Source organism: Micropterus salmoides, unplaced genomic scaffold (genome assembly GCF_014851395.1).
Source record: "Micropterus salmoides isolate LMB-PRFRI ecotype aquatic unplaced genomic scaffold, ASM1485139v1 Ms_hic_scaffold_13, whole genome shotgun sequence".
Lineage (NCBI taxonomy): Eukaryota > Metazoa > Chordata > Actinopteri > Centrarchiformes > Centrarchidae > Micropterus > Micropterus salmoides.
The window spans coordinates 23,546,438-23,570,899 of NW_024040374.1; the positions used below are offsets into that span (position 1 = coordinate 23,546,438).

The 24,462-nt window shown below is 39.8% G+C and overlaps 1 protein-coding gene and 1 long non-coding RNA gene across 3 annotated transcripts; one reads left to right on the forward strand and one right to left on the reverse strand.

The window, feature by feature from the left end:
- Window positions 1-178: 178 nt before the first annotated feature.
- On the reverse strand, window positions 179-20,432 carry LOC119900969 (cytochrome P450 2J1-like). Its single transcript, XM_038716337.1, has 9 exons — window positions 20,092-20,432; window positions 9,241-9,403; window positions 8,957-9,106; window positions 8,388-8,548; window positions 4,629-4,805; window positions 4,387-4,525; window positions 3,988-4,175; window positions 3,479-3,620; window positions 179-3,257 (listed from the first exon to the last, which is right to left on the reverse strand). Exons 1-9 carry the CDS (start codon window positions 20,290-20,292, stop codon window positions 3,082-3,084), a joined length of 1,497 nt encoding a protein of 498 aa, XP_038572265.1. The 5' UTR covers window positions 20,293-20,432; the 3' UTR covers window positions 179-3,081.
- Window positions 9,003-20,262, forward strand: LOC119900983. 2 transcript variants are annotated; one of them, XR_005444132.1, is made up of 3 exons: window positions 9,003-9,138; window positions 9,626-9,846; window positions 20,107-20,262. It is a non-coding gene; the product is annotated as an uncharacterized LOC119900983 (long non-coding RNA). The 2 variants fall into 2 exon arrangements; XR_005444131.1 differs by lacking the exon at window positions 9,003-9,138 and having other exon boundaries at window positions 9,404-9,846.
- Window positions 20,433-24,462: the final 4,030 nt, after the last annotated feature.

Sequence of the window (24,462 nt, forward strand, 5' to 3'; positions counted from 1 at the left end):
TAATTTTTACCATTATACTATGCAGTGCTGTAAAACAGTCCTGTCTTTTTATTTTCTGTATCACAATGAAACGGTCTGTCAACACATCACAGTGAAACTGTGAATCCGGTCCAATCTCTTGCAATGTATAACTTTGTACTGGTGAAAGTGGTTTATGTCATACAGAAAAGGTTTTCAATCACTGTCATCAACACCTCAGCCATAGTTTAATTCAGAAAATACTTCCAGAGTACACTAATTTTATACTGACAACATGGCAACATTTTGACTATCTTGTTCGTAAACAATGACGCAAGGACTTCCATCATTCGGATGCACTGACATGTTCACTGATCTAAATATGTACTTTTGAGGGTTAAACTAAGGATTTTAAAGAGGTGGTATTATGCTCACCAGAACAGAACAGGTTTACATGTTTACAATTTTCAAAAAACACCATATTTTTTGTCATATTGCACATTGCTGCAGCAAAGTGTCTGAAAAGGTGAATGCATAAATCGGCAGAAGAGATATTGTAGGCTACCTGCTGAGATTTGCATCCACCTCTTTTCTCAGTATGAATTAGCGTTACTACCCCTAAGGTGCATGTAATTTTCAGCAGGCAGGCAAAACTCAGCACAAAACTTGGCGCGCTGTGAACAGTTCATGATCTTCCCTCTGGCTGGAGGAATATTACGCATAATCCATGCACTACTGCAGCTTGGGGCTCTCCACAGCGCCATGCAACTTTCTAAATTGTTCCCTCTCACGAAGAAAAGAAAGGTCGCATACACAGCAGCAGCAGCTGTTGATAAAAACAACAACAACAACAATAATAATAATATTATTATTATAAGACCAACACCCCTGGCCTACATGCTTGCAGCAGTAAGAATCCCGGTCTGCCCCCCCCGTAACGCAGAAACGCATTTTTCTGTGTCTGAAGTTACTTGACTTTTATGAAGATAGTGATGAAACTGCAAATTGTATTCATCAAGTTCTGATGAACTGCCTGAAAAAGCATGAACTGGAAATAAAACACATCAAAAGTAGCTTGTTCTTTTCAGTTTGTCATATGTAGGCCTACATGAAGGAGATAACCTTTTCTAACCTACAGTGCAGTGTTTTGTATTAGACAAATAGTAAAGGAAACAGGTAGACTAGTGGTTTAATTGAAGGACTGTGTATACAATACACTGTATATTTACACAAAACCATACATGCACTTCATCCCTGTGACGTCACAGGGATGAAAGGGAAACGGCTGGACTACAAATGAGCTGTTTTCAGGCAGTTCAGAGCAGAGTTTTCTGTGGGAGATGTGGACTCCCTTTGGGGTGGACTTTGGGCTTTTTCACTTTGCAAACCTGTTACATGCACAAAAAGATAAATAACTCAATAAAGCAGAGGGAGAAAAGCCAAAAAGCATAATACCACTTCTTTAAGCAAGTTACGGGTTTCAGGACGAAAACCTCTCGCCACAACATGTAAAACGTAAATAAAACCAGAATACATTCATTTGAAAACCCTTTTCAACCTATATTCAATTTAATACACTAAAAAGACAAGATATTTAATGTTTAAACTGATAAACTTTATTGTTTTTTGCAAATAATCACACACTTTTTGATGCCTGCAACATGTTCCAAAAAAGACTGGGAAAGCTGAGGAATGCTCAAAAAACACCTGTTTGGAACATTCCACAGGTGAACAGGTTAATTGGAAACAGGTGAGTGTCATGATTGGGTATAAAAGGAGCATCCCCGAAAAGCAAGGATGGGGTGAGGTTCACCACTTTGTGAACAACTACGTGAGCAAATAGCCCAAAAGTTTAAGAACAACATTTCTCAATGTACATTTGCAAGGAATGTAGGGATTTCATCGTCTACGGTCCATAATATCATAAAAAGATTCAGAGAATCTGGAGAAATCTCTGCACGTAAGTGGCAAGCCCAAAAACCAACATTGAATGCCCGTGACCTTCGATCCCTCAGGCGGCACTGCATTAAAAACCGACATCAATGTGTTCAGGAACACTTCAGAAAACTATTGTCTGTTAACACAGTTTGTCGCTACATCAACAAGTGCAAGTTAAAACTCTACCATGCAAAGCAAAAGCCATATATCAATAACACCCAAACGCCGCCGGCTTCTCTGGGCCCGAGCTCATCTGAGATGAGATGGACTGACGCAAAGTGGAAAAGTGTGCTGTGGTCTGACGAGTCCACATTTCAAATTGTTTTTGGAAATTATGGACGTCGTGTCCTCCGGGCCAAAGAGGAAAAGGATCATCCGGATTGTTATCAGCGCACAGTTCTAAAGCCAGCATCTGTGTTATTATGTTAGTGCCCATGGCATGGGTAACTTGCACATCTGTGAAGGCACCATCAGTGCTGAAAGGTACATACAGGTTTTGGCGCAACATATGCTGCCATCCAAGCAACGTCTTTTTCAGGGACGTCCCTGTTTATTTCAGCAAGACAATGCCAAGCCACATTCTGCACGTTACAACAGCGTGGCTTCGTTGTTAAAGAGTGCGAGTACATAGACTGGCCTGCCTGCAGTCCAGACCTGTCTCCCATTGAAAATGTGTGGCGCATTATGAAGCGCAAAATACGACAACGGAGATCCTGGACTGTTGAGCAACTGAAGTTGTACATCAAGCAAGAATGGGAAATAATTCCACCTACAAAGCTTCAACAATTAGTGTCCTCAGTTCCCAAACGCTTATTGAGTGTTGTTAAAAGGAAAGGTGATAACACAGTAACACAGTGGTAAACATGCCCCTGTCCTGTTTTTGGAACATGTTGCAGGCATCAAATTCAAAGTGAGTGAATATCTGCAAAAAACAATAAAGTTTATCAGTTTGAACATTAAATATCTTGTCTTTGTAGTGTATTCAATTGAACATAGGTTGAAAAGGATTTGCAAATCATTGTATTCTGGTTTTATTTACGTTTTACACAACGTCCCAACTTCATTGGAATTGGGGTAGTAAATCATTTAATCGTATCTTTTGATTGTGTGGTCCTTGCTGGTGAAATAACTGTAATGGAACGCTGTGATTCATTGTGTTGTGAAACAGATGGTTCAGTTGGTGGTTTATCGTGGTACGGCACAGACGCGGTAAGGTTTGGGACAGCGAGTGGCTCCCAACTTGAACTCCAGACTGGGCTGCTCTCCAGCGCATGCCGAGAAAGAAAACCTCTGAAGGAGGGAGGTAAAGAAGAGGAATAACTCCATCCTGGCCAGCTGCTCCCCAAGACACACACGCTTACCTGAGAACACAAAGAGCAACTGATGAGTTATATTCACACAATTTTTAAGAGATTCACTTTGATCATATAATATCGCTGCAGCTCAGAGTGTGAAACAACCACAGAATACAGTACGACATGGAGCCTGATCCCCTCCCTACTATGGTAATCAGTTAGACAGGAAATCAACTGGTTTAAACTACAAATTACTGAGTTTCAGAGGCTTGTAACTACTGACTAACCTGCTGAAAAAGGAAGGAAGGCCTCTCTCTTCCTAAATTTGCCGTCCTGGTCCAGAAAATGTTGAGGGTTGAAGGTGTGTGGAGTTTCCCACATCGACTCATCATGTAGAACTGAATTCAGCGTGGGTAAGATAGTGGTGCCCTGAGGAAATGCAATTAATGAAAACTGTAATTCAAACTGTTTTTTTGTTTGTTTTGTATTTCTAAAGAAAATATTTTAAAACAAACTTCTAACCTTACAGACAGTTATTGGTTATTCAGTTTATATCAGTGTAGTATAAAATTTGCTTGCAGATTTGGTTTTTAGAGAATATAAAAGTTGGTCTTTATATTAAAGATATCTTCACGTAGCTGAAACGACTGGGTTGAAAACCATTGTTGATTTTTGACCATGATTGTTGACTTGGCAGCAAAGAAGCACTGCATTCAAAAGCTATGCTGCCAGAAAATCCAAACAATAAGTAAAATGCTCACAGAAATCACTTCTTTCTCACATGTGCATCATGTACCTTTGGGATTGTGTACTTGTCAAGCACGGTGTCCTTGTTTGTCATGCGGACCACATTGAGGGGGATGATGTTGCCCATTCTCTGGATTTCATGGATGACTGCATCAGTATAGGGCATGTTTTCTCTGTCAGTCACAGAGGGCAGTCTGGATGAACCAACGACAGATTCTATCTCAGCCTGGACTCTCTCTGCACACAGTGAGAACAGGAAACAATATGAGTCTGTGTACTATGTAGATCACTGAGGGGAAAATGCAATACATCCCACACACTCTCCCAACACAGGACTGACCTGTGAGGGACCCCTGATCCTTTAAGGTCCTTTAAGGTCATGGCAAGATGCTTACAAAACAAACGGCATGAGGCAGCACAGATATTACTCACACACACACACACACACCTTGTATGTCAGGGTAGTACATCATGAATAGCAGTCCCCAGTGTAAAGTTGTGGTAGTAGTTTCAGTTCCAGCACCAAACAGATCCAGAGTGCAAACAGCCAGATTTTTAAAATCAAAACCAGAATTTGTGTCCTCCTTCTATCAATCAAACACAAAATGCAGTTTCTAGTATCAGCTGACATATTTCATTAGAGAGCAAACAAACAACAACAAAGAAAGCAAACACAATGCAAACACTCGCCTCTCCCATCTCTGTGAGGAAGCAGTCGATGTAGTCTCTCGGTGAGGACGGGTCAAGGCTTTCTCTGTGTTCTTTAATCCTGATCTCTATAAAGTCCATTAAGTTTTGTGTCAGAGTGAATATCCTCTGGTGAGGTCCGGGCACCCACTTCATCAGCCAGGGATATGTGTTATAAACCTACAGAGCATGAAGACAGTTAACAGACCATTAGAGAATCTTGATGTAGTTCACAACCTCAGGTGGAGGCCGCGGCAAATGTGGCAAAACTAATTTGTTTGCTGGATTTGTCAAAAAAACAGATGTAAATCAGAACAAATAAATCTTGCAATATAAAATTTTGTATACTGTGATGGAGGATTAAAGCCCGACTGATTTGGGATTTTTGAGACTACCAATTTCGATATATGAGTATTTCAAAATCCAATACTGCAATATATAAGACAAAATTCATTATTGTCTTGCCTCATTCATTTATTTCAGGATTTATTTCATAAGCATATTTATTAATGTTTTTATTTATTTAATATTGACTGAAATGGCATCCATATTCCATATTTTACTGCATGAGTACTTTTTACTTAAATTGATACTTGGGACATTTGGCTCATAATGCTTTTGTACTTCAGTGAGAGTAACTACTGTTGTGCCCAGCTCCCACAGTTAGGTTATGTGTCTAGTTTTATGTCTGCAACCACTTCCTGTTCTGCTAGAATTTATCATCTTGTCTCTTTTCGGGCCCAATCCCAATGTCGCCCCTACGCCCTAAGCACTGAATCCTCACAGACTTTACTGACGTCACTTGGAAAGTGATTGAGTGCAAGAGGCTGCAAGGGCTCATAATGCTGTAAACAGGAACAGGACAGCACTTTGCCACATGTTACCTTGATGACGCTGAAACACGTTGCACACTTTTTATTTTATGTTTTTGCCTGATTTTTTAAGTCTTGCAGCCTCTCACTCTACAGAGTGGTGGAGAAGTAAATCTCAATCTACATTTTTCAATAATCAATACATTATTGTTGGTAAAAACAGCATCATTAAACAAAAACTAACATAAATAGTTGAATAAACTAAGTGTTTAATAAGGTGATTGCATTCCTCTGACTTCATGTTTTCTATGTACCATCTAAAAAGAAAAATTCTTAAAAACAATTTTAGCATCACAAACAGGAAACAACCCATTTTTCATTTTGATATTAAAAATTGGAAAACGAAAAACAATCTCCTTATCTGATTTTCTTTGATGTGTTTATAGATGGAAATCGGAAATTAAAATAGTGTGTATAAATCTTATTTCGTGACCCGGAAGCTATGGTAAGTAGTAAGCAGCTTAGGGGTGCTGTACAGTTCAAAAATGCATGTAAAACTGTGTGGGCACGCACTTTCCTTCAACACAGAGTGGTCGTATGAGGTCACCGAGGTCCGGACCTCAGTAATTATATATTTATGTATGTACAGCTGAAACTCGAAAAATTAGTATATCGTGCAAAAGTTCATTTATTTCAGTATTTCAACTGAAAAGGTGAAACTAATATATTATATAGACTCATTACATGCAAAGTCAGATATTTCAAGCCTTTATTTGATATAATTTTTATGATTATTGCTTACAGCTTATGAAAACCCCAAATTCAACATTTTAGACAATTAGAATATTACATGAAATCAATAAAATCAATGTCAGCCCTCTGAAAAGTATAATCATGCATATGTACTCAGTATTTGGTTTGGGCCCCTTTTGCATGAATTACTGCCTCAGTGCGGCGTGGCATGGATGCTATCAGCCTGTGGCCCTGCTGAAGTGTTATGGAAGACCAGGATGCGTCGTTCGGTCTCATGTCTTTTATCTTTCTCTTGTCAATGCCCCATAGATTCTCTATGGGGTTCAGGTCTGGCCAGCAAACTCGCCTATCAAGCACAGTAATCCCATGGTCATTGAACCAGGTTTTGTTACTTTTGGCAGTGTGGGCAGGTGCCAAGTCCTGCTGGAAAATGAAGTCAGCATCTCCATAAAGCCCGTCTGAAGGAAGCATAAAGTGCTCTGAAATGTCCTGCTAGATGGCTGCGCTGACTCTGGACTTAATAAAGCACAGTGGACCAACACCAGCAGATGACATGGCTCCCCAAACCAACACAGACTGTGGAAACTTCACACTGGACTTCAAGCATCTTGGATTGTGTGCCTCTCCATTCTTCCTCCAGACTCTGGGACCTTGGTTTCCAAATGAGATGCAAAATTTGCTCTCATCAGAAAAGAGGACTTTGGACCACTGAGAAACAGACCAGTTCTTTTTATCTTTAGCCCAGGTAAGACGCTTCTGACATTGTTTGTTGTTCAGGAGCGGCTTGACAAGAGGAATACGACATTTGAAGCCCATGTCCAGGACCCGTCTGTGTGTGGGGGCTCTTGATGCAGTAACTCCAGCCTCAGTCCACTCCTTGTGAAGCTCCCCCACACATTTGAATGGCCTTTTCCTGACAATCCTCTCCAGGCTATGGTAATCCCTGCTGCTTGTGCACCTTTTTCTTCCACACTTTTCCCTTTCACTTAACTTTCTATTAATGTGCCTTGATACAGCACTTTGAGAACATCCAACTTCTTTTGCAGTTACCTTTTGAGGCTTTCCCTCCTCGTGGAGGGTGTCAATGATGGTTTTCTGCACAACTGTCAGGTCAGCAGTCTTCCCCATGATTGTGAATTCCACTGAACCAGACTGAGAGACCAATTAAAGGCTCAGGAACCCTTTGCAGGTGTTTTGGATTAATTAGTTGATTAGATTGTAACACTTTGAGCCTACAATACTGAACCTTTTCACAATATTCTAATTTTCTGAGATTTTGAATTTGGGGTTTTCATAAGCTGTAAGCCATAATTATCAAAATTATATCAAATAAAGGCTTGAAATATCTCACTTTGCATGTAATGAGTCTATATAATATATTAGTTTCACCTTTTAAGTTGAATTACTGAAATAAATGAACTTTTGCACGATATGCTAATTTTTTGAGTTTCACCTGTATGTATAATACTAAAAGGAATAATAGAAAGATTAAATTGGGAGAAACAATTTTCTGCCATTACATAGGCTAAATAAAATCATTTGAATAAAAAACATTGACAACTTAAATGAACGGCATGCAGGCGACCAACTTCAGATTTTTGCTGTGCAGTCTAAACCCTTTACGACGACGATTAAAAGCTGTGTGGTTTGTGGAACGACATGCCCATGGCATGGCCCTCAACACATCCACATGCTGATATTCACTCAAAGTCATAGCTCCACATGCTGGCAACAGGAAATGACATGTTTAATGTTGTAATGTACTACTCCTAGCAGGTTGGACATATCAACTTCAAAATTGTCCCTAAAAACTCCTGTATACTGCGAATACAGAGAGATTTACCTGGTAGCATCAGTCTTAATAAGCATTGTGTGAAATCGTTTGGGCTTGAATGTAACGGACGTTTATTTATATGTAAAAGTCCCGCACTTAAGATTTAATTTAATTCAGGACTTTTACTTGTAATAGAGTATTTTTAAATAGTTGTATTCATACTTTTACTTTACTATCTGAGTACTGCTGCACATTTTTATCTAATTTAATGCATTTTATGTTAGTTTCATTCAATTCCATTTTAATTGTGTTGTTCTTGAACCCTTTTACAAAATAGTTTATAAAACCCATCACTGACTTTTGTGGTCTGCATGGATAAATTCTGATTAAGAAAAAGATTCATATGCGCTGCAGGAGGCTCACCTGTGTCCACAAACTTCCCTGTAAGTACACTATTTCATTGAACTTCTGAAGAATACCCTGGTACTGCTTGTCAGTGTATTCAAAGCGATCACCAAACACCAGGCAGCAGATGATGTTGGACACAGCACTGGTAATCAGTGATTGGGCATCAAAAGGCTTGCCTGAAAAAGAAAGAGGAAATGTAGAGAAAACACACAGAAACTTTGTAAAAAAATAAAAGAACACAAAGTCAAAACATGAACTGTGTGATGAGCCACAGGCAGAAGAAGAGTACTGTGACATATTGATTATAATTATGGATGATTAACAGGCTGGCTTATCAGATACATTTACAGTGTCAGCCACTGCCAAACTGAAACAAACTAACGTCTAAAGTGCATGGTTCAGTGCTCCACGGTGTTGCTGCATGCCTCTGTGTGGAGCAAAGTTGGAGCGAAGTTGAAGGGAAAGGGAACATGTACTTAACATAAAAAAAGACTGTGTCATGGTGAAAAAGCATACTGCCCTGTAACTAGTTATGGATTAGTTGATTAGTTGTTGCTTGTTGAAAAATAAGATTTGTTTGTTGCCTTGCTGAAGGGCAAAAGCTTCAGTGAGATATTGGCACTCCTGCTGGATGGATGGCTCCAGGCTCTTCTTGCCCACACCAAAGTTTCTGAGTGTCTGAAGAGCAAATCTCCTCTGCTGCTTCCATGGATTGCCATTTGATGCCACCAGACCTTTTGGAAACACAAACAGCATTACATCGAAGGTAACTGGAAATGGGTATAACTAACAACTGGCTAAATGCTAATGTCCGATGCTACTACCTAAATCCTAACTAACAACATTTAAAACAAAATACAACACAGACCTCTGTTCCCAATTAATTCTTCCGCCAATGGTATGATGGGGCGATCTATGTAGTCCTCTCCTTTGTGGACCAGGGCCTCTCTTACAAGCTTGTAGCCATTAATCACCACAATCCTTCCACCGAACAGCCGAAGGCTGAAAACGTTTCCATATTCCTCTGCAAACTGAACACAGAGATCAGACAGGTGTTCAGAGTTGACCTAGTTTCTGAGGATGTCAAAACAAAATCAGTCTAGCTTCAGAGGGTGACAGCACAAACATGCACCTGGCTGATGTGGGCGGTGTTTCATGTTTTATCCTGCTTCCTTTGACATTATTGACATAAATTGGCTCTGTAGATACTACTGTAACTTTGTTTCTTCTTGTATCATAAACTCCCTTTTGAGGTATGATGTCCCCGTTTTACCCCGTTTCACTACTACATGGAACAAGTGTCTTCTGCCTCACACATAACAATGGCCCTGCCGATACCTCTGACCAGATGCAGAGTAGAGCAGCCTTTTGGACAATACAGTATTAATCCTGTGGACGGAAATCAAGCTGCGACCATATACTGTATGGAATCACTACCCTGCCAACTGGCACTCCAAGCTGGGAAACAACCTAGGTAAGGTTTTCTTCTTTGCCTGGTGCTCCTACGTACAGTATTTGTTAAAATGTCTCCTATAAAGTAATCTATATCATCCACAGAATTTACTGTTTATTACAGTTTACTGAATTTACATCTGGCTGTAACACAAAAGAAGCTGCTGGTTGGGAAATGTAAACAGCAACAGGTGCAAATTGCAACAATATGTTTCTGTTAGTTCCTGAAGTGCAGCGGAACACATTTTATTATAATAATTACTAATTTAGCTGACACTTTTATCCAAAGCGACTTACAATTGCTATATATTAAGGCTGGGAAAATTAACACATCATGCCGACAATTATTTTATCGCACGTTAACACAGTTTATTTTAATTTTTAAATTGTTATTTTGAAAGTCCGTTTCTCACTGGCTCTAAAAACACATACTGTCAAACCATGGGTCACAGGAGGGGCGGGGTGTTGATCAGCCTGCAAATCATCTATCCAAACAAGCAGTAAAGGGAGGCTTTGGAAGACTACGTTGACATATTTTTTTCTGTATTTTTCCACCCGCGATCCGTTATCACGGCAGCAGGTGAGCCGCTTGCTTGTTAATGACACAGCCTATCAAACAACTGAAACCAACATCTACACCCTGTGTGTTCAATGCTGCTTTCACGTTACCTCGTCCGTGCTTGTAAAATATCCACCATGACTTGTAACGTCATTTCAAGTTTTTAACCGAGTGAAGTCTGTGCAAGTGAACACACGCACATTTTAATACATAAATCGTCTCCAAAATAAGAATCAAGATGAAATAATCCCTGACACATAACTCAATCAGTCAATAAGGTTGTACCCTCTACATAATGTCTAAATGAAAGAGCTGCAACCAACAATTATTTTCAATGAATCTGCTGATTGAATTTGCTCAATTAATTGTTTTGTCTATAAAATGTCACAAAACAGTGACAAATGCCCAGATTTATTAGCATTGTGCCATATTTTGGGGGTTTCTGTACCATTATTGTTTTGTTATTCAGCATGAGTGTTGAGATTGGTTTCTGTTGTGGGCTACTACAGCCTAAATTACGGTCAGAAGTGAGGTGTAGATTATTTGTTTTACTGATTAGTAGCCTACTGGCAGTAAGAGTGTGTCGTCCCAATACACTACAGTTTAACATTCCCTAATCTTCTGTAAGTTCAATACAATGACTTGAAATGTTGGTGTTACCTAACCCCCTTGGCTCGATATCCAAGTTTAAATGGGGCACTCAAATTAATTAAACAACACAAGGGATCTTTAATCCTGGGTGAATTAGGCCATGAATTTGCTTTTGTGCACAGACATTTTGGGGGGCATGGGCCCCAAGTGAAAAAGCTGGCACTTCACACAAATATTTATTTAAAATGTTTTGTTTTTTTAATAACAAAATGTTAAATATATTAACACAACTTTGAATTCCTAACCAATTTATTTTAGTTCCCTCAAGGGATGCAGCGCTTACCAGATTTCATTATCAACTGTGCTTTAAAACGTCACGGTTAATTAATCGCAAAGCTTCCGCTACACCGAGTGTTTCTGTTGCACAGAACAAAACTGTTGCAACTTGCCCTAAACAAAAACAAAGTTACATGAGCGGTGCTAATCAGAGACATGGAGGCTACCACTGTACACTGGCTAAACTATGGCAGAGGGAAAAGGTTGCTGCTAAAGGAGCGAATACCTACATCATATTTGATGCACCACCTGCAGGATCACCACCCAGCTTTACACGCCCAAGTAAATCTAATACATAATAAGTAAGTTAAATAACGTGGCAAGGGAATTAAATATGAACGTGTCACTTACAATCGATGCAGTAGCTGTGACAGTCGAGTTTTCAGTACAAGGTAAACAAACAAAGCATGTGTAACCTTTCCGACCCACTGCAACAACAGCGCAACAGCTGCGCTATGAGGCCCATTACTTTCAATGGCTTGCACCTCACCAGGGCAGTTTGTTGCTGTGTCAAGCAAATTCAATTAAATATTAAAAATCAACTTCAGTCATTATCAGTGTTGTGAAATGAATTAATGCATAATAATCGTGAAACTGTGATTATTACCCTGACTATAATGTACCGACAAAATCTGTAATCTGTGCATCGGTAGCTCCCTCACACACACACACACACACACACACACACACAATTGTTTCATACTCATCAGCTATCTACAAAATAATCATTTCACATCATGGTCTTCTTCACTTTTCACTAGGTTTATCAAAAGAGCAGGCAACAGAAAAGGAAATAATGCCCCAATGAATATGTTTTCTATGCTTCTAGTTTCAAGTATATCCACACATACATTGTTTTGATGAAATATACTATTATTGCTATTTTACACACACACACACACACACACACACACACACACACACACACACACACACACACACACACACACTCTATCTGATGTTGACAAGGACTTAGTTTCACATTTGTAGAAGGAATGTCTGTATCATGTAAAGATCTATCAGCATAGAACAAACCCATAGAATGGATAGTTATTAGATGAGGAGTTACTGTTTAAGACACTTTTTTCATGTAGTGATCAATTTTGAGACTTTGGTCTATTTTGCTTCCATGGCTTCTTTTACTATAATGGCAAGAAAACTTCCAAAATACACATTTACATGTTTTTTTTAAGCCTACTACCCTCCGTCTGTTTGCATCTGTAGATTTCTTCTAAAGTAACCACAACAAAGTTAATTTGCATATTTTAACAACATGTCATGGGGAAAGACTCATTAACTGAGGAAGTTGTGTGGTGATATGCTTTGTAACCAGCCTGCCCTTCAAGTTGAGTTAATGATGTCCTACATTTCCCAAGGCAACATGCCTGAACCTGTTGTATAGCAGCTCTGAAAGGTTGCTTTCTCTTTATGGATTTTTCTTCTATATCCAGATGTATCAATTTAATCATTTAAAAATGCAGAGTGCGCTATACTTCAACTGATAAAGTATAATCTGAGTATTAAGTGTCTGAAAGCTGAGATGGGGACTCGAGTTTGAGATTTGGACTCGAGTCGCACACACAGTGACTTCAGACTTGACTCGAACTTGAGGTGCGGGACTCGTGAACAATGTTTGTTTTTAGGAAATGTCTTATGAGCTAGTGGTTATTCCCCTCCCTATGTTACCTATAACCTACCTGCGTAACACAATGCTACGTATCTGCAGCGCACGGCTACACGTGTGAGAGGCCAACAAACACCGGCAGCTGCTGAGCCATTCATCATAAACATTGGCTTTAAACTTTATACAACAGGGTCAGAGTTAAATTTAAGACTTTTTAAGACCTTTTTAATACCACCAAGGATGAAATTTAATGCCAACTTCACTGGCATATAATGGAAAATCGGTATGAATTTTACATTATAATACAATGATATTTAATATACAATAGCTTTTTGAGGCTTGTTTGTACTCTAATAACATAAAATGAATAAAATATTTGTCGCATTAACAACTCTCATGCTATGAAACTAAAAATGCAAACTGAATAATATTATATATCTATATTATTCTTTGTGGAGTTCATCAATGGTGATTAAATGATTGCAAGAATTGCAGACAGCATTTCTTGAGATTCAGCAAAAATATGTGGTGATAACTGCATTTGCTCAATGGGCACAGCAAAGTGTTTGGAAAGGACCTTAAGAGGTGGATGCATAATTCGGCAGAACAGAAGTTGTAGGGTTCCTGCCCAGATTTGCATCCATCTTTTTTCTCAACATATATCTAACGTTTTCTCCCGCGAAGTGCATGCAATTCTCAGCAGGCATACAGAACTCTACACAACACACATCTGAGTGATGTCATTTAGTTGAATGTTCTTAAGCATTTTGGATGTTTCCATCCACATAACTATTGTTACAACAGTTGAGCCACGCCGACACACAGACACCGTCCTCGTCTTATACACAACTCTATCTCTGCTGTTGTAACGTTTACTGACCAGGAACCTGCAGGCGGTCCTTCAGCTCTGACGTTTCATTACTGCTGACTCGCATGCTGATCCGCTTGTTGTGCTAACCTCACCACCACTGCTCAACTTGTCCACATCTCTGACCTTGTGGGCAAAGGGGTACCATTAGCTTGTTAGTAGCACGGTGTGAGACGTTTTGTTTTCTTTCATAAAAACTGACTGAATCACCAGAGCTCGTGCACCTAAACACTGATGTAAACTGTACCTGTTCTGTCGTATAACATCCTCCGAACGGGGTAAATTGTGAAGTCACACACGCAAATTTTTTATTTATGATTTTAAGGCATTTATTTAATCCTACGAAAGGACAAGAAAAGATTTAAGACCTTGGTAAACAGAATTAAATTATTTGTAACTGAAATTTAATATTTAAGGCCTTATTTTAGAATGTAAATTTTACACTTTTTTAAAAATACTTTTAAGACCCCAGGGTACCTTGTACAACAAGGCCCAAACAAGAGCTGAATGCAAAATAGGTTAGTAAACATGTTTAGCTCAGCACTGGCCATCTAACGTTAGCTTGCTTCTTGCTTTAGCTACGACCTACGAGGTTAAGTCCATGGACATTGTAAGACCTATTTTAGCGGGCCTGAAGCTACCCTGACATGGTCCTAACGTTACTACACACATACACACCAACAGCGACACACACAGACATGGTTAAGAAAGTTATTAATTAACTTAATTCAGCATAGTGAGTAATAATAATAATAATAATAATAATCCTTATTTGTAGAGCACTTTTCAAAAACAAGTTACAAAGTGCTTTAACAAGTGTAAAGACAATAATACCCAAGAGACAATAATACAAAAACAATACAGATAAGATAAAAGCATGAAAACATTGAAAAGACTAAAATACAGATAAATATAAAATTAGTAAAATACAATAAAATAAAAGGGATAAAATAAAGTCAAATAAGATCGGGAAAGGCTCTCCTATAAAAGTATGTTTTAAGAAGGGACTGACCTAGTTTCCTCGGGCAGGCTGTTCCAGAGCCTCGGGGCCCTGACTGCAAACGCTCCTGTCCCCTTTAGTTTTCAGTCGAGACTCTGGAACAGACAACAGACCTCTGCCTGAGGATCTCGCTGGTATGTATGGGACTAAAAGGTCAGAAATATAACAAGGCGAGAGGCCATGAAGAGCTTTAAAAGTGATCAATAGATCACAAAGTCAATTCTAAAACATACTGGGAGCCAGTGTAATGAAGCTAAAATAGGAGTAATGTGGTCATGTTTCTTTGTTCTGGTTAAAAGCCTGGCAGCTGAGTTCTGGACAGTCTGGAGTCGATCAATAGATTTTTGGGTTAAACAGGTGAAAAGGCTGTTGCAATAATCCAGGCGTGATGAGATGAAGGAGTGTAAAATGGTCTCGGTGTCCTTAAAAGTTAACATAGATCGAATTTTAGCTATATTTCTAAGTTGATTTTGAAATTATTTGACATCCATTTTTTAACTTCACAAAGGCAGTTGTTAAGTGAACTCAGCATTCCAGGGTCTGTGGATCTGACGGGCAAGTATATTTGTGTGTCATCAGCATAAATATGAAAAGAAATGCCATGTTTATGGATAATATGTCCAAGGGGAAGCAGATACAAGGAAAACAAAATGGGTCCTAAGACCGACCCCTGAGGCACACCATATTTAACTGGACAGAACAAGGAGACATAGTTGTTTACAGACACGCAAAACTTCCTATTTGACAGGTAGGATGAAAACCATGCTAAGGCAGTACCAGAGATCCCCACCCAGTGCCTCAGTCTGTCTAACATGAGGTTGTGATCAATGGTGTCAAAAGCAGCACTAAGGTCCAGGAGTACCAGGACTGAGGACATGCCTTCATCAGCAGACATTAAAAGGTCATTGGTGACTTTAAGCAGGGCAGTCTCAGTGTTGTGGTACTTCCTAAAACCAGACCGAAACTTTTCAAATATTATGTTATTTTCCAGTACAGTGAGCAGCTGTTTGGACTTTTTAGAATCTTTGCAATAAAAGGCAGTTTTGAAATTGGTCTAAAATTATGTGGGAGGGAGGGATCTAAACCAGGTTTCTTTAAAAGTGGGTTCACGCAAGCCACTTTAAAATATTCAGGGACACAACCAGTAGATAGGGAGCTGTTGAAAACAGAGATCAAATGGGGCCCAACAGAAAATTTTGTAGGTATTACATCAAGTGGGCTGGAGGACACTCTCATTTGTATTACTGTTTTTAAAAGCTCAGACAAGTCGATGGGATTAAACTGGTTAAAACTCTCTTGTTGCTGGTGAGGAACCTCTGAGTAAGAGGCAGTGGGGGTAATAGAGGCTCTGATTGACATCACCTTATTGGTAAAATAATATAAAAACAATTCACAGTCATCATTACTTCCAGCTGAGGCACAAGGAGGGGTTGGGTTTACCAGCTGATCCACAGTCTTAAACAGAAACCTGGGATTGTGTTTATGTGTAGTAATGAGTTCAGAAAAATAGTGTGTTCTCGCATCCTTAACCATGTTATTGTAGTTAATTAATAAATCCTTCATACTGAGGTAATGGACTTGGAGACTGGATTTTTTCCATCTGCGCTCTGCTTTCCTGCATTCCCTTTTGAGGCTGCGAATGCTGTCATTTATCCAGGGTTGCTTACTAGCTTTAGACGTAGGCCTAACCTTTAGAGGAGCAGTAATATTTAGTGACGACAAGCAGATATGATTGAAGTGATCGACCAGATTGTTGGTGTTGGAATCAGACAGGTGTTGGCTTTGGCTCTGAAAGAATGTGCAAAACTTTGAAACACTTTGTTCATTAAAGAAGCGAGAACACATGGAGCTTGGTGAGGCGGCATGAGTAACAGGCGAATTGTAGCTAAAAACAATACATCTGTGGTCAGATATGGTCATGTCCACCAATTCCACAGAGGAAACACTGACACCCAGGGTAAAAACCAAGTCCAGTGTATGACCACGGTTATGGGTTTGCCCTTTGACATGTTGTTTGAAGTTAAAAGAAGTGGCCATATTTAAAAAGTTAGTTGCATTAACATTGTTGGGGTCATCAACATGAATATTAAAATCGCCACAAAGAACAATTCTGTCATAATTTAAAACCAGAGTAGATAAAAATTCAGGAAGTTCTGATAAAAATCCTCCGGGCGGTTTTGGGGGGCGATAAATTATAACAAATATGATAGGTTGCAGCCCTCCAAGTTTAAGAGTGAGAACTTCAAAGGAGTTAAATTCATCACTGCGTACTTGATGACATTTTAAATTTTCCCTATACACGCTCACTAGCCCACCACCACGACCACTGACGCTCGGTTGACTAAAACAATCATATTGAGGCGGACACAGTTCAGCTAGCTGGCTATAGTCATTCATCTGCAACCAGGATTCAGTTAAAAACATAAAATCTAGATTTGCAGACAAGATAAAATCATTTAAGATAAAAGTCTTACTTGAAAGTGATCTCACATTGAAGAGAGTCATTTTAAATGAGTTTGTTCTGGGTGCTGGAGTTGGTGCAGTTGTCCTAATCCTTAAGAGATTACTAATATTTCTGTGTGGGATGTGCACATTTCGGTTAACTGGTCTATGCGTGATGATGACAGGAATAGAAGTCTGTGGAACAGCTCTGGGAGCAGACGGCTTTACATGCCAGCAGGTGGAGACAGTTATTTGTGGCAGTGAGGCAGAGATCTGTTCAGTGGCCGGTGGTGTGTCCAGGTGTGCTGTCATTCACGTAAGTCATGTGTGGACCGCACCACATGCTGTATGTGCGCAGCTAACATTTCTGAGCCCCGTTTGTTTGGATGAAGTCTGTCTGTCTTAAAAAGAGACATTCTTTGCCAGAAAATATTAAAATTATCCACATAACACACACGATGAGCCCTGCAGGTGGACTGGAGCCAGTCGTGGAGGCCAAGGAGTCTACTGAAGCGGCCAGCACCGCAACCAACTGTGGGAATGGGACCAGAGATAAAAACGGACTTTCCACACTGCTTTAAAAAGTTAAAAAGACGGTTAAAATCTGATTTTGTCAGTTCAGACTGCTGAAGAGCTGTGTCATTTGTTCCGACATGGACTATCACTCTTGTGATGGAGGACGGGAGCGATGACATTAGGTCCTGGAGTTTTTTTTAAAATGTCAGTCGTGGTGGCACCGGGGAAGCAGCGAGTGGTAGCGTTAAAGAAACGGATGTTTCTGGTTATGGAGTCACCAATTATTAGTGTGGTTGGGGAGAAAAGAGGACGAGGAGATGCCGGTTGTGTGGTTCCAGAGCAGGACTGAGCAGAATCTGCTTCAACACTGCGTGCGGACTGAGGATGGAGTGTGTGAGCTGCCGAGTGTTGTGTTGGAGTAGCAGTAACAGACCTGAGAGAAGGGCTACCCAACGGTGCAGGGTAGAGACGGCCTCCGGAGCGTCTGAGCACAGCCTCCTTCAGGATCCTACGTCGGGAAGTGAAGGTTTTTGACCGGGATGACGGCCGCCGATCAGGCCCAGCGGCAACCGGCGGCCCAGTGCAGGAGATGTAGCCGGTGGAGGAGATGCAACAGTGTCGGCAGGCACTGTGCGCCGAAAGAGATCCGTATCAGGGAGACGCGAAGCCGCAGGTGCATCCGCTGGATGGACCGGAGTGTCGTTAGACAAGGCTGCATAGTGGTTGGAGAGGCCGATGTGTGGAGGAGAGGCAGCCCCATCCGAGCCTCTCTTAAAGCCACGGACCACCACTTCAGCCCTGGTTGACTGATGCTTCGTAGTCGAGCAGGATGAAAGCCTCGGAAGGCTAGAGGGGTCCCAAAGCACGGTGTCCTGGATGTTAGCGGTTGTGCTAAGAGAAACAATCTGTTTGGCTTGTACTGAAGCCACATCCATAAAGCCAGTCAGCAGGGAATCTTTCTCTTTGAGTTCCTCTGAAAGTCGTCGGATGTCTTCCATAAGGTCAGCAATCTTCTTGTTCGCTTTCTTAAGGAGTGTGCAGTCCTCATGGGGCAGAGTTATCTCGGTTAGCGTAGTCACCGGAGCTTTGTTGCGATCAGTAGCGTTGATTAATACAGAGTGAAACTGTAAGTTGTTGTTAGTGACTGTTACTTGCTGAACTTGAGCTACATTTACTTGAGGTAAAGGAAAGGGGATATTTTAGTTAGCTTTGGAAAACACTAGTGTTGATAATGTGAATGCCATTAAAATTACCTATCTCTACTAGCCTGTTTTAAAACAATATCAGTCCCCATAGAATGTTGTTTTCAGTGAATACCAAATGTCATAGTGTCACTGTTAATGCTATTGTACCTTGATATCTAAATGCATTTAAATCCAAAATGAAAGACTTAGAGGCAGATGCCTTAATATGTAAATGTTCTTAGATTGTGAAAATGATTTAAAATGACTTTATGAAATGTTAGCTTACCAGTCTTCTGTGTTATTTGTTTGTACCCGTGTGATTTTTTTTATATGAACCAATCTACAGTACAGTAAAAGTAATTAGTGTAATTTAATATCATTCTCTGGACCTTTAGGCTTATAGCCTACAGAAGAACTCAGTCTGGTCTAAATGAATTCCCCCCTTGCAACTATGATGTCTCTGAAAGCTAACATTACGTAACTTTTGTTCAACAGAGGAGAAATGGAAGAAGAGAATATGTCTGTCACTTTTTTTACCTGTTAACATATAGGCTTATTTACTGGTTGCTGACATAAGTGTAGTTCTAATGCAGTAACAAAAGATTGCAAAGATTTAGCAAGGGCAAGTTACCCATAACCTGGGGGCTAAGCCCCCCCTGTCTTTCAATCCTAGCGTCCTCCCTGGTTAACCCCGACTGTCTTCGTTACGGAAAGGTGAATCAGCGTTTGTTTGCTTGCCAAACTTGTGCTAGTCGATTAACGTAATTTATGTCAAGCTGGATGCCATCACGTTAATTATTGTTGGCTGCAACATGTAACAGGTTTGTTGTTGTTATTTAGTTACCTTTAGGCTACACAGGTTTGAGAGTTTATAAGCTGTCATTAATTGCATTGCACATTACAGAAATTCATTGTAACCTTAAGTAGTAAACAGGTTACAGTGACAGAATTCCTTATATCTTATATTCAATTTTCTATACAGTTTTAAGCTTATATGCAGTTTTATGGCCTAAGCAGCCTGGATTCCACTCAGCAGATGATTCAACATTCATTAAATACGTTAACACCGACTGACTTGAGACTTGACTTGGACTGTAGCTCATAGACACTCCCAATAATAGTTCTTATACTGCATTTCTGTCCTTACCTCTGTGAACTGCAGGTGAAGTCTGGAGGGTTGGATGCGATGAAGGTCACCAATCAAAGGAAGAGCCCAGGGTCCAGGAGGAAAGTTGGTCGGCACTCTGTTCTTCAAAACATCAGTCAACAACAGAAAAACACACAGAAATATTAAAAGACTCGTGCCGTCCATCCACTCCAAGCCGAGTACTTTGTGTATTGTCTCCATTTGTTGTCTTATTTAATTTTCAGTGTTAACTGCGATATCGCGACCGAACAGAGCTCAGTCAGGTAAATAAACGGAGTGTTCTAGTAAACAACGTTGGTATCGAGAAGACATCCGGTTTGCGTGCTTAACCTTCAAAATAAAGGCGCAAAACATACTACTTCTTCCTGCGGGTATGTCTTCTTCTTTTTACTGGTGACTTGCAACCAGATGGAACATTATCGCCACCTACTGTATCATAGTTACATATGCTTAAATCCTTGTGTTCAGTCGTAAATAAGTTGAGATGTGTTTAAGGACTATATTTCCGGAGTTACTTGAGAAAATAGTTTTGATGACCATTTGTTTAATTCCATAATGGTCCAGTCCATTTCTTAAAATCAGTCTTTCGTTTGAGTAGTTAGTGCACTCAAACAGCACATGTTCCACAGTTTCCGGTTGACTGCATGTCCCACAATTTCCAGATGGATGTTTTCCAACAAGGTGCATTTAACTTCCTGTGACCAAGTCTAATTCTACTAAATTGACACTGTTCCCTCCTGCTCTTCCCCAATGACTTTTCCTCCCCCACTTTCTGCTGAATCTTGTATAAATGTCTTCCTTTATTTCCATTATCCCATAAATAGCATGCTTTGATCTCTACTTTGCTAACTGGTACTGCCACCTCTACCCGACTTACTTTCATCCCATTTTTAGCTAAAGTGTCTGCCATCTCGTTCCCTTGGATTCCAATGTGTGCTGGGACCCATAAAAACTGAACATCAATCCCCAGACTACTAACTCTGTATAAAGATAACAACATTTCAAACATAATATCCTCCCTACATTTTGACGTTGTACTTTTGAGACTAGCCAGAGCTGCGCTTGAATCTGAACAAATTATCATTCTCATGGGTTTGACTTCCTCTATCCACTATAATGCTAACAAGATTGCCATCATTTCTGCTACACCAATAAATGATCAGTTAATCTTTTAAACACCTTAATTTTTAATTCTGGAATGTAAAAAGCACAGCTGGATTTTCCGTTCTCTGGATTTTTAGAACCATCCGTAAATAAATGTACGCAGTACCCATATTTCTCATGTAGCATAGTGTTCACATAAGCTTGCATATCTAAAATGTTTTTACTTGAACAAACCTGTTTCAGTAGAGAGAGATCAACTAGGCTGAGGTAATAACCATGTTGGAACAGCTGGCATTAAAGCAGTTGGACTAACGACCCAATCGTTGATTCCTAACTACAGTACTTTATCCAAAATTAAATTGCTAAATACCTCCATTTTAATTTTGCTGCTTTCCCAACTTTCATTCATAATCCTTTTTGTAGGATGTGTGTCCTTTTGACTTTGTAGATTAGCTCAATAATTTGCCCTCAACTGCTTCCTTCTTAGAATCAGTGGCATTTCTCCAACCTCCACCTGAAGTGCTGATATTGGTGTTGACTTTACTGCTCCAGAGCATAATCTCAATGCTTGGGCCTGAATTTTATCCAACCTTTTTAATGATGTACTAGCAGCTGATACAAAAACTATACATCCATATTCTAGAACTGATCTAATTAATTTAATATAAATATTTCTTAACACCACTCGATCAGCTCCCCAAACATTGCCTGTTAAACACCTCATAATATTCAAACTTTCTTCCATTATCTTCCACTTTATCAAAATGATTTTTCCATGTAAGCAGTACATCAAACCAAAACCCCAAGAATGTAAAGGTTTTCACTCTTTCTAACCTTTGATTGTACAATTTCAAACATGTTTCTTCTTTGATTTTCTTTCTTGCAACAAAGATGGATTGAGATTTCTTTCTGGGCTTCCTGAACTTTCTTTACAACATAATCCATATTCAGTCAGTGGATGATGCTGTCAATTTGGGACTGCATCATATCCTGCAACACCTCGACTCTTCAGGGACATATGCAAGGATCCTGTTTGTGGACTTCAGCTCGGTGTTTAACACCATCATCCCGGACATCCTCAGCACCAAACTCACCCAGCTCACTGTGCCAGCCTCCACCTGTCAGTGGATCACAGACTTCCTGACTGACAGGAGTCAGCAGGTGAGGCTGAGGAACATCACATCCAGCACCCGGAATATCAGCACTGGCGCCCCCCAGGGGTGTGTGATCTCCCCCCTGCTCTTCTCCCTCTACACCAGGGGTATTCAATTAGATTTCAAAGAGGTCTAGTTAGAGAAAATTTCCTGAAGCAAAGGTCCGGAACATCAAAACGACGAACTTGCGTTATCATTCAGTACTATAACCTATAGTTGTATCAACACATGTTTTTAGTCAACAACGGACTGTCAAATCAAATAATATTTCAGTCAGTTTTCACATCAAACTGGAGGGATAATAAATAATAACTATTCAAATAATAAATTCTAAATTTAAGTAAACTAAAGTGCCTAATTTTTAGAAAAAATTTAATACAAAGTGTAGCTTGAAGTGATGAAGTGTAGTCTTAACCAATTTTATAATAAACACATCATAACAAATGAACAGCTGTAATGCCTCCTCTTCTCTTTCATTTCCTCTTACAGAGCTACCACTTTCCTACTTTCTGTTGTTAAGTGAGAAACGTGAGCTCCAGCTAGCATATTGGAGATCTATGAGATATTCTGGTTTTGAACTGCCCGTGGGAGGAATGTACATGTAAAAATCTGTACATTCTTGATTAAAAGTCATGTGAAATGTCTTTTATCTTTCGTCTCCTCAATTCGGGTGTGTTTTCAAAACGTCTCTGGTGAATCTCGCGGACTCGACTCTGCCACTAAAAAGGACAGGAGCAGACTGCAACGGACAGTCAGGACTGCAGAAAAGATCATTGGTGCCAACCTGCCCTCCATTCAGGACTAGTACATTTCCAGTCAGGAAACGGGCAGTAAAACATCACTACAGATCGATCTCACTCCAGACCCAACCTGTTCCAGCTTCTCCCCTCTGGTAGGTGCTACAGAGCACTGTACACCAAAACCAACAGACTCAGGAACAGTTTCTTCCCACAAGCCATCACTGAACAGCTGATTTCTGACTCATGGTATCAGGAACAATTCCTGTGCAATAACCCAGTAACTCTGTCTCTAATCAGCCTCCTGTTTACTGGTTACCACTTATTATTTATTCACCATTCTCTAGTTGCATGTGTACGTGTATATCTGACATGTACATAATAATGATAATAATAATGGTAATAATAATTGACTACTGCATGTTTCAATCGGTGTATATTGTTTTTGTTTATGGTGTGTATATATGTGTTCTCTATACTGTAGCCTGTGTCTGATTTTATTATTGTATTATTGTTGTATAAGTAAGCACATCGTGAGCAATGTATAATCCTGAGTTAAATTCCTCGTTTCTGTACACATACCTGGCAATAAAGCTGATTCTGATTCTGAAAAGCAGCTAGTCCTTGTGAATTAAAAAAATGCACATGTGAATGTTTGTCATTTTGCTAGAAAAAGTTTATTCAATGATAAATTAATTATGAAAATAGCTCCACTTTATTTCCTGCTGTTTGAGCTATATTAAGACAAACACACAAAAGGACACGGTGCCACTGCTCACCGCTGACTTCTGTGTTGTTGGAGTCCAGTATCTGGAGATAGATGGTGTAGTGTGTGATGAAGCCTCTCTGCTGGTCTACAGGCAGCTCGTCCCACTGGATCCAGATCCGCCTGGCTTTGTGGACCAGTATTGACATTTTGGGACTGGATCCTGGCTCTGAAACACATAGTAAGACAAGATGATTACTATTGAGCATATATATGAGAAATGTACAAAATCTATCACATGATGAACTCAGATGTTGAAACATTTTCATCATTCATTAAACTTAAAATTGTAGGAACAGCACTAAGACCTCTGGTGGTCACAGCGTACAGAGAGATACTGTACCTCACACCTGCAGTCAGACCTAAAACAATACAGGAAAAACTAAACTACTCTCACCATGAATGTCACTATATTTCACAAACATTCAAATTTGCTTAAGAACTCAGCCTTCTGTTGTATTTTGAGTATCATATTATTAAGTTTTACAACTAGTGTAATTCACAAACTGGCCACAAGACGCCACTGTTTGATCCCAGTTTAAGTCTAAGTTTGAGTTTGAATTCATAAATGCACGTGCCAAGTTATGGATAAATCATATTGTGCCTATTT

Coding starts and splice junctions, on each gene's coding strand:
- LOC119900969 (XM_038716337.1), bottom strand. CDS start 20,292: ATGGAGACAATACACAAAGTACTCGGCTTGGAGTGGATGGACGGCACG. Junction 9,107..9,240: donor AGAATTAATTGGGAACAGAG/GTCTGTGTTGTA, acceptor TGTTTCCAAAAG/GTCTGGTGGCATCAAATGGC. Junction 3,258..3,478: donor CTTCCTTCCTTTTTCAGCAG/GTTAGTCAGTAG, acceptor TTGTGTTCTCAG/GTAAGCGTGTGTGTCTTGGG.